Source organism: Mobula hypostoma, chromosome 24 (genome assembly GCF_963921235.1).
Source record: "Mobula hypostoma chromosome 24, sMobHyp1.1, whole genome shotgun sequence".
Lineage (NCBI taxonomy): Eukaryota > Metazoa > Chordata > Chondrichthyes > Myliobatiformes > Myliobatidae > Mobula > Mobula hypostoma.
In genome coordinates this window covers 42,010,295-42,023,365 of record NC_086120.1, presented here as the reverse complement: position 1 = coordinate 42,023,365, position 13,071 = coordinate 42,010,295, and the positions used below count along the sequence as shown (strand labels likewise).

Here is a 13,071-nt window from a genome sequence, read left to right as displayed (position 1 = left end):
TTTGCTGCCGCAGTACAGTGTAATACATAAAATTAATACAGCACTGTTCAACAGCCTTAGGCACCTTAGCTATATATATGTGTCTAAGACTTTTGCACAGTACTGCACATACTTTGATATTAAGTTTACCTTAGACTTTAGAACAGGCCCTTTTGACCTAAAGAGTCACACTTTCCAGCAATCCTACTACTTACACTAGCCTAATCACAGGACCATTTACAATGACCAAATAACCTACCGTAGGAGGAAACCACAGCACCCTGAGGAAACCCACACAGTCACCAAGAGAACATACAAACTCTTTACAGACGGTACAGAATTGATCTCTGAGCTCTGCAATGCCCCAAGCTGCAATAGCACCACTATGCTATCCTGGCGTCCTGACTGCACGACAAAAGGATTGGTAGATACTTGGTATATAATTGACTCATGGTACTGTAGCCTGATGGAAATCTCAAAGGAGGCTGCAATAAGGCATTTAGACAAATATTTTATTTTTTTTTTAAGTTATGCTCTGATACCGTCACTCTCAACCTGATCACATTTCCAAACATCACAAATTCAATGAAATAGGCCTCCCCTTCTCAAAACAGTTTGGCAGTAAAATAGTCAGGAATTTATATTTGTGTTTTCTTTAAATCTTTGCTTAGGAATGATGGTATGTAAAAAATGTGATTTGTGATTACAATGTTAGCAACTACTTAAGGAAAGGTGTGTGCTGTTAGGGATTCAACAGAACCAAGAATAGATAATCTGACAAAATAACATAAAATAATTGCTTAGTAGAAGTTATTCATTCTTTTTAAAGGGATTTTTTTGAATCATTACAGAGAGCACTGGATATTTAATCATTTTGTTTAAAATAGAAAAATATATAAATATTTAAAAGTGCCATATTAAGTACACAGTAAAAGTAACTGAATTATTCCTTGAGTAATAAAAAATGTCTAAATGTGTAAATAGACAGCTAACAATTCTGTGTTCCCAGCCTGTGGAAGTGCCTCACTGCATTACCAAGCGCACGACTGCCAGTAATGATTTCCCAATACATAGAGAAGACCAAATATTTTGCAATATTTTTATAGATGTCCTTGTGACAACCCTATACCACAAGTCTCCAAATAGAAGTCACTCAATATTTTCAAACATGCCCTATTTTATTAATTTAAGGAATAATGAATATGGTGCATCAGAAGTGTTGTACATTATTTACTCCACACTTGCTGATTCAGGCAACCATAACATTTGAACTGTGAACGATTCCATAATAGAGATTTCCTCCTCTGCATGTTAAAACCGTATCTTTTAAAATACAGGCGGGGTTTGAAATGAGGGCGAGGTAGAAGGTTTAGATGCTACTTGCACAATTAACTCACATTTTCCCCACCTAGGTAATTACATGATATCAAAACTATTTACCAAATTTTCCTTGCACCTTTCCTTGAAATTGGAGAAGTTACTGGTGTAAAAGTGTATTCATACTGGATAAAGGAAATTGATCCTTAAAGATACTGAAATATGATTTTACAAGCTTTCCCAATAACTTGACAATTTCTAAGCAGGTAAAAGTGCTTAAAATCTGTGAGGCAAAAAACCAGGCAGCCATTGCTTCTTTTTCTTTTAATGTCACTAACATCTGCAAAGCTCAAAACGAGTGTGTCGCACACATTCTCTGTTCCTATTGGTTGGATTGGTCTGTATAATTGTTGTTTTCTTTATAATTAAACTTCCTTATGCTTGTTCTTATTTTTTATATAATTACCTTCAGACATGTAATTGTTTTTGGTAGTTTGCCTTTATATCATATGTGAAACTTTCTTAGTTTCTGGGGCGGTTATTTCATTACTTGAATAGGGGGGGCTATCTTATTGGTTCATTCAAGCAATGGAATTTGAATGCAATTTACTGTTATCAGTCGTCTAGTATAGAATGTCACACCTTTGTTTCCCCCCACCTTCCTCACGCTTCTTCCTTCATCTTAAACACAAAATACTCTGCAGATGCTGGGGTCAAAGCAACACTCACAACACGTTGGAGGAACTCAGCAGGTCGGGCAGCATCCGTGGAAACGATGAGTCAATGTTTCGGGCCAGAACCCTTCGTCAGGACTGAAGAGGGAAGGGGAAGAGGCCCTATAAAGAAGGTGGGGGGAGGGTGGGAAGGAGAAGGCTGGTAGGGTAAGGGGAAAGATAAAGGGGTGGGGGAGGGGAAGCAGGGAGGTGATAGGCAGGAAAGGTGAAGAAGGAATAGGGGAAAATACAATGGGTAGTAGAAGGAGGCGGAACCATGAGGGAGGCGATAGGCATCTGGGGGAGGGGGCAGAGTGAAATAGGAATAGGGGAAGGGAGGGGGAGGGAATTACCGGAAGTTGGAGAATTCTATGTTTATACCAAGGGGCTGGAGACTACCTAGATGGTATATGAGGTGTTGCTCCTCCAACCTGAGTTTAGCCTCATCACGGCAGTAGAGGAGGCCATGTATGGACATATCCGAATGGAAATGTGAAGCAGAGTTGAAGTGGGTGGCAACTGGGAGATCCTGTTGTGGCGGACGGAGCAGAGGTGCTCAGCGAAGCGGTCCCCCAATCTGCGTCGGGTTTCACCGATGTAGAGGAGGCTGCACCGGGAGCACCGGATGCAGCCTTCCCACCTTCTTTATACGGCCTCTGCTCCTTTCCTCTTCAGTCCTGACGAAGGGTTCCGGCCTGAAACGTTGACTGTTAGTTTCTATGGATGCTGCCCGACCTGCTGAGTTCCTCCAGCATGTTGTGAGTCTTCCTTCATCTTCTTTGTCCTTGTAAAGTTTAATAAACGATCGCAAGCAGCAAGTTTTATGCCGCATTCTTGACTTCCAAAGAACCTTGGGTTGGAAACCCAAGTCACATGACATTGACTATGACTATGAAAAATATCATATTTCACACAACAACTTAATCTGCAGAAGGACACCATTCAGCCCTAGCTTTAGTGCTAGGTCACTGCTAGAACAATATGAAGCTCAGTCCACTGCTTGGCTGTCATAGTCCATCCTTTGGTTTAAATTACTTTGACATCCTACAACATTGTACTTATATTTTCTCCATTCACTTACTGATAATTTTAAATTGTTTTGTCAATTGGACAACTGAGTTGCTTTCTCTAATAGCGGAGGCGGAGAGGAGACTTGAGGGAAATTTATAAAATGATAGGCGCAGATACAGTATCTTTTTCCCAAGGTAGAAATGTCCAACGCTGAAGGGACATCCATTTAAGGTGGGAGGGGGGAGTTCAAAGGACAGGTGCAGGGTATTTTTTTTTTAACAGAGTGCTGGGTGTCTAGAATGCACTGCCAGAGGAGGTGGTGAAGACAGATATGATAGAGGTGTTTAAGAGGCTCTTAAAAGAATATGCAGAGAATAGTGGGAAATGAACCCTGTGCAGACAGAAGGGATTGTTTAATTAAGCGTCATCCGCTTAATGTTTCAGCAGAACATTATGGGCCAAAGAGCCTATTCCTATGCTGTACTGTTGTATGTTCTAATTGACCCATTGATATCACCAAAATCAGATGCTGTAGAATTAAAACCTTCTGTAAATTAAAATTCCTATATCAAATTTCCAGTTAGTATTCTCTGATCAGTGGAAAGTATTTTTTCCCTTAAACAAAAATCTCATTCTTAGTATGGCCATGCTTTATACTTTGATACTTATCATGAACCGCGGGAACAATGTACCTCGGAGAGCATTCTCACTAGCCGGCACCCCCATACCAGATGGTGATGCAATGCATACGGCTGGAAAAAGGTGCCAAGAGGACTGCAAATTCAGCCAGCTCTATCATGGGCACTACTCTCTCCACCATTGAGGACATCTTCAAAAGGCAATGTCTCAAGCAGGCAGCATCCATCATTAAGGATCCTCACCCTCTGACCTCAGTTTTCTGAATGGCCCATGAACACTACTTAATAACTTGCTCTTTGTTAGCACCACTTGCTTTTTAAAAGATATATTTATTGTAACTTACTAGAGTAAGTTTTTTTTATGTATTGCACTTTACTGCTGCTGCAAAACAGCACATTTCATTATATATGTCAGTGATAATAAACCTGATTCTGATTCTCATTACCTGGCAAGAGGCTAACACTGCAAATGAGTTTGCAGAATATTCAGTATGCACTTAAAATAAATCCACCAACTTATATGGGGAAATTACGTCTACAAGTATGGCAACCCTTAGATTTAAAGTCTGGAATGGAAAAACATTTCCTTAGGTTGATGCTCATTTTGAAGTTCTGATTGTGGCATCTCACGTGTACAGTGCCTTGTGAAAGTATTCAGTCCCAAACCCTTTGTTCACATAAACGAGTAGTAAAACCAGAGATTTTCACCAATTTAACTGAGAAATTTTATTTGTGAATTACAGGCTCTTTTTTCACAGGAAAGCCCCAAAACAGGGAAAATTGTAAAGCATAAAAAACTAAAAGTTCAAGAACTGAAATGTCAACAGTTCAAAAGCATTTACCCATCTTTGCTCAGCACTTAATTGAACCACCTCTCGCAGCTACTACAGCCAGTAATCTCTTTGGATAAGTCTCTGTTAACTTTGCATAATTTAATGGAGCAAGATGTGTCCATTCTTCCTTGCAAAATTGCTCAAGTTGTGCCAAGTTATTTGGAGAGCGACAGTGGACAACAATCTTGAGGCCTTGCCAGTGTGTTCAACTAGGTTAAGGTTAGGACTCTGACTGGGCTACTCAAGGACATCAATTTTCTTCATCGGTTGCTCTGGCAGTGCGCTTTGGGTTGTTGTCCTGTTGAAAGAGAACTTCCGCCCCCATGGCCAAGGCTTTCCCTGTGACCATATCTGAAATTTTTGCACAGGGTTAGAAGTGGAAGTTGAGTGCTGTGCCAGATAGCTGTAAGTGGCCTCTGGCACACATCACTAGGAGGCAAAGGAAGCAGGGCAGATACTGAAAGCTGGAACAATTCCAGAGGCTCTTCCCAGACACCATGCACCACATGTTGTTATGGTCTCTTCTTTCATAGATTCCCCAGAACTCTCTGATCCAGATTACTGTTTATGCCACACCCAAGTACTGAAGCATCTAACTCGCCCAACTAGCAGAATACAGCTGGGCTCGTAATTCCCTTGTCAAATTTTAAGCGGTCTCCTTTCCCTATGGCTACTGACATTGTAAGCCAACAAATTCCACCCTCCGGGAAGGAGGGAGGCAGACAGCATGGATACCACAGAAAAATCTCCATTGTAGATCTCACAGACAACCGCAGCACCTTGAAAAACTGAGTGCGCAGGCAATTAAAAGACTGCGATCTTGAGGTAACAAAATAAAGTACTTTCTATTCACAACATTATGGCAGTGCATAGCAACCATATGAGAAGCCAAAAAATCCCCCTTTCAACTTCAAAAGTTTAAGCCACACTGTTAAATTCTTATTTTCAATATCACCATACATTCCCACAAGAGAACTGAAATAAATACAACTCTAAATTGTTGCACTTTTAACTAGGTTTGGTACGCAACCTTCCCCATGCCTCCACTAGCATGATTTTTGCCATTTGTTTCAAAACTGACCAAAGGCTATCAGATAAATGCTATGCTGCTGACATCCTCCCAGTTCAAAGTAGATGACTAATATTTCATTGTTCCTACAATGAAGTTGGAATGTTTTAGAATGTACAAAAATCATTACATATGAGAGAATTGATTCAGAGGTATTTTTTCAAATGGATAGTTTATAGAAGAAAGATTATGAAGACCCAAGTTCTTAATTCAATGGTTAAATTTAGTACTGCCATTCTTTCTGCAACGTAGAACTTAAACATTCTTTTTAAACCTGTGTCAACAAGTTTTCATATTGTCAAAACATTTCAGTGCAAGAATTCACCCATTTATTTAAATAGTGTCAAATCTTCCGACTTTAATAGCATTTAACAACAGAAACAAATTTCATAGACTATATGTCTCTGCTGCTGAAAATACTATTGTTTTAAATTTAGTTAAAACAAGTACAAATATTCTCTTTGTAACCATTTTCAACAACACAGGTGTAATTAGAAAATAGCTTCATTTGAAACGGTTCTAGTTGAAATTGCCACGTCGTGAGCCCCAGCAAATAACCTGATACAGCAGCTCACCAAGATTAAACAGTCAGAAAGTGAATGTTACCTTGTTGAAAATTCTCCAGGCTGCTTCTATTTTTTTATACAAAGGCTGTTTGGACATATAATCCATTCCAAGCAATGCTCAGAAATCTTTAAATACAGAATACAAACAGGCATATTAAAGAGAAAACAATAAGCATGCTGGGAGGCTCCTCCTTTTCATGGTTACCATATTTGCATATCTGACCAAAGGTTAGTCATCAGTCTGACTAAAGATGTGCTTTAAGGAAGAGAGTATTTACAGGAAATGATGCACATTTGGTAAGCACCCTTACCGTCAAGTCAGTGTAATTTACAGTAAACTTCCCAGTTTAACCACTGCAACGCTAAACAAATTGGTATAATCTATTACAAATTAAAGGGTCAAATGGAAAATATTAAAAATGCTGTAACATTGCTCGCAAGATCTTTAGGCATTTACTGTATACTGTAAACCTATCATTCTGCCAATATCACTATAATGACTGAATGTTTCTACTCAAATCATTTTTTGTTCCAAAGATTAATACAGGAAAAAATTGAATTGTTTAAATGCCAATTCAAATAGATACTTCAAATTAAAATCAAGTTAAAATTTTATAAATCAATGAAGAACTGAATAAATTCAGAGGTAAAATAAACAAAATCTCAATTTATTTTGTGATTTTTATGCAGTATACAGAATCCTTAATGTTATAACATTTCATAGACAGTTATTTAGCTGGATTCATAATCCCAGTTATGATTATCTTGCTAAAACTACTTGTTATACCAATAGATAAAAGACAACTCAACAATTTTTAACTACTGGTTCCTACTGTAATTAAATTTAATGTATGAAATAACATACAGGGCAGTTTTGGTCCCTTGAACAGAAGAGGTGACATTAAGTTTGCTAACTTCCGGCAACTCTATAAAACAAACAGTATACCAAATAAAATGTAGGATTAGTGTGAGTGGGTAATTGATGGTCAGTTAGGACTCAATAGCCTGAAGGCTCAACAGATTTCCATGATGTGTTTCTGTAATCCTCGCCAGCAGTTACACACTGTTCTCAATTGCTTCCACTGACCTCAGTGAGGGAGAACATTGCAAGAAAGCACAAATTAAATACTTCAAGAACACACACCATAGCCTTTAATTCCTCAGAAGGCCAAGAAAATTTATCATATCCTTGATGGCACTCTAATATTTATAGATTTTTACTGTTGAACTGTCACCTAGCACAACACGGTAGATTCCTGGCCTAGCAATCTACCTCTTTGTTCTTGCAACTTATTGACTGCCTGCACTGCCCTTTGTCTGTCACTGTAACACTTTATATTGCATTGTGTTATTGTTTCCCTTGAACGACCTCAACCTACTGATAAGACAGATGGTATGAAAGAAGGTTTTCACTGTGGCTCGGTACATGTGACAACAATAAACCAATTTATCACCACAGAAAATATCCCATCCACATGCGTCACAGCTTGGTATGGCAACTATTCTGCCTGCACAAGACCATGAACAAACTGCAGTGAATTGTATGCACAGTCCATCATGAGAAACAGCCTCCCCTCTCTACTTCCCACTGCCTTGGGAAAGCAGCCAACATAATCAAAGCCCTCTCTCACCGCAGTCACATTTTCTTATCCTCTTCTGTCAGGCAGAAGATACAAAAGCTTGAGAATATGTATCCAGGATGAAGGACATTTTCTATCCTGCTATTATAAGATTACTCTTATACTATAAAGAACTCTCCATCTCTTAATCTATCCTTGAGGCCCTTGCATTGCATTCGTCTACCTGCACTGCACTTTCTCTGCAACTGTAACACTTTTTTTCCCATTTTGTAGTAACCAGATTTATGGATTGTTTCATCTGGATGGCACGCAAAGAAAAGCCTTTTGCTGGGTGTTGATACATGCATCTATAATAAACCGATTACCAAACATTTATTGATATGATGTAGTTTATTTATTGATATACATTGCAGAGTAGATCCTTCCAGCCCTTTGAGCCACGCTACCCAGCAGTCCCCCAATTTAACCCTAGCCAAATCACAGGACAATTTACAATGACCTATCAGCCCATGTCTTTGGACTGTGGGAAGAACCAGGAGCACCCTGAGGAAACGCATGGGGTCACACGGAGAACAAACAAACTCCTGGCAGGTAGCGGCAGGAATTGACCCCAGGTCACCTGTAGTGTAAAGCACTGTCCTAACCACCATGGCTGCTGTGGTTATTGTAGGCTGATCACTTCAGGCCCAAGACTCTGTTGAGAGGGGAACTAGATAGCTTTCTTTACCCATCTATCGTCAGTAGCCTCATGAGTGACCTTAAGTTCCATCATGAAATCATTGGCAGTAAATTGTAGAGTATGCATTTTCATTTGAATGCTCCACATTATGAACGAATATCGACATGCAAACAGTAAGCAGCCTTTAGCTGATTAGTGGCAAGTAACATTTCTGTGGCAGGCTATCACTATCCTGGCAAAATACCCCTTGATATTTAACAAAATTAGAATTACTGGTTTTCCTACCATCAACAACGCTGGGTGTGGCGGTTGGGATGGCAGTAATCAGCACTGGGCAGAAATTTAACTGGATAAATAAAAGAGCAACCAGGGCTGGGTATCCTGGAGTGAAGGACTCATTCCTAAATTTTCCCACCCTCTAGAGGGCACAAATCAGGAATGATAATGGAATTTACTCCACTTGGCAGGGTGAGCACAGTAGCTTCCATCTGGCACCCCACACAATAACCAGCATTTTCTCTCTTTTCACACTGGATCACCGTGGCTTCTCGATGATCATCTACAAAATATACTGCTAAAACTTGGCAAATTTTGTTCAGAGACCCCTTACAAACTCCACCCTCTATAATATAGAACGTCCAAGACAACACTCAATGGGAAAAACCTCATTTTGCTAGCCCGCCCATTTATCACGTATCATCCCATTACTTGATAAAGTAGCTTATCACTGCTTCAAGGCTAATTAGAGGACGTACACTGAATACTGGCCTTATCAACAATGCTCACATCCTATGAGAGAAGAGAAAAATGCAAAACACTGTGGCTGCACAAAATCTAAGTAAATGCAGAAAATGCTGGAGAGCAGGTCAGTAGCATTTGTGGAGGTAAAAAAAACGTAACAGCAGAAGTTAAGATCTTTCAACACTCTCATCAAATATGCAGCTTCACTGTTTCAATACTTTCAGTACATATTTGGAGAATCTGATGGAAGATCTTTATACTGTTTATACTTCTGCAGCAATTCACTTCATAATTACTGATCAGCACCATGCATGCAAAACCGAGAGATTGAGAGATGAAGTTGGAGCTCTCAGTGGGGGCAAGTTGATTTTCACTTGTATCCTTAACCCTCAGCCAAACGAACTGCAGGATGTCAGTTAGGTCTGTATTCTAACATAGCACACAGGATAAACCTGATTTTGATAACTTTTTCCCTTCTCTTCTCATGAACGAGGCCAACCGATATCACTTGTAGAAGGAAACCCTTGTCTCTCACAAGGATGAAATGTCAAGCGTTTTCTCCTTCTCAGGTACTTTTTTGTCTGCTTTGTTAGCATGGCTTTGACAAAATTTTGTTTAATTATTTTAAGTTTAAAAAATGCAAGATTAAAAATAGAAATACTGTATACATTTCAGGGACACACAAGGCTAAAGATACCTTGAATCTTGGACTACCGAATGTTATTTTCTGGTCCATTCTTTTCTGAGGCTTCCAGTTTGATCAGATATAGACTCTTGTTGATATTTATCTTCTACGCCTCCATGTTATGGAAGATGTAATGTACACAATGATCCATCAGTTCTACATGGAGGCAATACTTCAAGCAGCCCTTATGGCGGTCACAACATTTCAATACCAACTTGCTGATGTATCTTGTGGTTGCACACCCATTATAGCTGTATCACTCAAAAGCAGTCAGACTTTGAAGGTGCATCATCGGCCACAGCAAAGAATGGAAGCCCTTGTCCTCAAGTACATCCTCTGAATATGCGATAGTAGTATATTTAAGTATGTCAAAATAAAAGCATTACAGTAGCTACTGAAACAGCAGACACAGGTTTCCATGAGCCACTCAGAATGATTGAGAAGAAGATTTCCACTTCCCTTTCCTGCATCTCTATCCAGAGGAACTAAATGCTCCTGTACCTCCTTCCCGACAGTAGTAGGTCAAATAGATTATATTTGATCCTCAACAATGCTTCAGGCCTCTTTTATACAACACTCCCAGTAAATGTCACAGACAGGAAGGAGGGAGACCCTGGTGGAGATCTCTTGGTGGTTTTTAACTACCCTGTGTAGGGTCATGTGGTCTGATGCCTTTTCACTTACATACTAACAATAATACTCCTGTAAAAAACTGTTAGAATGAGCTTGGGGAGCTTTTCATGCCTCAATCTCCTCAGAAAGTGGAAGAATTTTCTCAGTGTAGCAATGACTGTATTTCATATTTCCTGCATTGTATTGAACGCTCTTTAGAATGTCTTGAATTGCAGTACATAAAGTTCTTCTGTCTTTCATTTATTTTCTTTTAAGCAACAACTCATTAACTAGGAAAACTTCACATCCAAAACTGTTCTTGTTCGGTCATACTGATGCAACAGTGATTTGGGGGTAGAGCACAGAAAAAAAAAATGCTGTCATTCATGGCTACATCAACACAACTTTATGACTACTTTAAACATGCCTTCCAACTTTACTTAGTTCTGGGAAAAGTTCATCAACCTAAAAGGTCAACTCCATTTAACGCTCTTTCTCTCCACAGATGCTATCTGACTTGCTGAGCACATTTTAGCATTTTTTAAAATTTAACGTCTCCAGCAAATGCAGATTTTACTCTTCAATTAAGTTAGACACATAGCATGAGAGCGGAGCCTCACTGCGTCCACAATAGGAGGGAATGAACATGCTAGATAAACAGATAAATGTTTATAACTGAAAACAATGATTAATTTCCAGATTCTATTGAACAAATTATTTATTGAATTCAATTCCACAACTTTTCAAGCAAGGACTAATTCAAGACATTCAGGTTCCCATGCTGTTAACGTAACTTCTACTCATCAGTTAACTTCTGTGCCATTTTTAAATCATTCAAAAATATGATAGTGCAAATGCCTAAATTATTCCAAATGCCCACCATTCTCTGGGTCCTTTTATCAGAAATACAGATATATGTGGAAAAGATTACACACCTGCATTTGTTCACCATTTCTAGTTTGGAACATACACATATTTAACGGTTCCAAACTTGGATCTTCATAGTTTTGACCATTAATGGAAAAGGCATCTGAATATGCTTCATTTGATGAACTAATTAACTGCCTGCAATGACAAAACAAAATATTTTAAAACCATATAATCGATCAAAAAACAAAATGCTGCAGATGCTGCAAATCTGAAATTAAAATATAAATGCTGGAGAAAAAAAATTATCATCATTTTTAATCAAAATCAGGAAAAGTTAGAATAAAACCAAATTTTATATAGGGAAAAGGAGAGAAGGAGCAGGAAAACAAATGGGAAAGTATGTGACAGTGTGCAGGGAAGAGAGTTAAATGACAAAACAGACTTCATCTCCTGTGAATCCAGCAGTAGGGTGCAGTTATGAGAATAACACAGATCCAAACTATGCCTTCAATGCTACTCCTGACCTCTATTTCATCACTTTATCGATTGACAAAATTGATGGCAACTTTGTGTGTCCTTGTTGAACTAGAAAGTTTCACCATCTTTATTGACTATTTATACCCGGCTCTTTCCTACACATCACCTACCTCTGTATATTCCTTTCTCTTACTGGTGTTCTTTCTCCATATCTGGAATAGTTTTTCAACCGGTGTCTACCGACACACTAACACACACCCCCAACTACTTGATGGTACATCCTCCCAAGCTGCTACCTGCAAGAACGCTGTATTCCCAGAGTTTCTTTCTCCACTGCATCTATTCTGAAGATGCTATTCAACAGCAACGCTTCCAATATGCCTTTATTTCACCTAAACCATGGATTCCCCATCAGCAGGTATGAACAGGCCTTTTTCCTTTGATTTCAAAGGATGGAAGCATCTTTATACAGGTAATTATGCAAAGGTGCAATTATCTAAGTGCCTGGTGGCCTGCCCAAACAAAATCAAGTTCTTAATACCGATTTAATGAAAAATAAGTACTTTCATTCACATGAAAGTGACCTGAAGTGACTCTATAATACTTCTGACAGAACAATGATTTTCTAGTAGCAGCTAATGGGAGAATCTAATGCAAAGTGGAGGCAGAAATGCTTGGCTGAGTTGTTAAAAATGGGTAGACACGAGGAAATCTGCAGATGCTGGAAATTCAAGCAGCACACACAAAAAATGCTGGTGAACGCAGCAGGCCAAGCAGCATCTATAGGAAGAAGTACAGTCGACGTTTCAGGCCGGGACCCTTCGTCAGGACTAAATGAAAGAAGAGGTAGTACGAGATTTGAAAGTGGGAGGGGGAGGAGGGATCCAAAATGATAGGAGAAGACAGGAGGGGAGGGGTGGATCTAAGAGCTGGAAAGTTGATTGGCAAAGGGATACCAGGCTGGAGAAGGGAGAGGATCATGGGATGGGAAGCCTGGGGAAAAAAAAGGGGGGAGGGGAGGAGCCCAGAGGGTGGAGAGCAGGCAGTAAGGAGTTATAGTGAGCTGACACAGGCTGGGAGACCATTTCGCTGAACACCTACACTCTGTCCACCAGAGAAAGCAGGATCTCCCAATGGCCACATATTTTAATTCCACATCTCATTCCCATTCTAATATGTCTATCCACGGCCTCCTCTACTGTCAAGATGAAGCCGCACTCAGGTTGGAGGGACAACACCTTATATTCCATCTGGGTAGCCTCCAACCTGATGGCATGAATATTGACTTCTCTAACTTCCGT

At 39.5% G+C, this 13,071-nt stretch overlaps 1 protein-coding gene across 4 annotated transcripts in view; it reads right to left on the bottom strand.

Moving 5' to 3' along the window:
* The window catches only part of LOC134337415 (protein strawberry notch homolog 2-like), a 186,344-nt gene that overhangs the window by 99,024 nt on the left and 74,249 nt on the right, over nucleotides 1-13,071 (bottom strand). For 3 of the 4 annotated variants that reach the window (XM_063032390.1, XM_063032393.1, XM_063032391.1), the window contains exon 4: nucleotides 11,359-11,488. In XM_063032390.1, the coding sequence (XP_062888460.1) occupies nucleotides 11,359-11,488 (130 nt within the window). Of the gene's footprint in view, nucleotides 1-6,166; nucleotides 6,540-11,358; nucleotides 11,489-13,071 lie in introns of those variants that run through there. The other variant, XM_063032394.1, reaches the window with a different exon arrangement.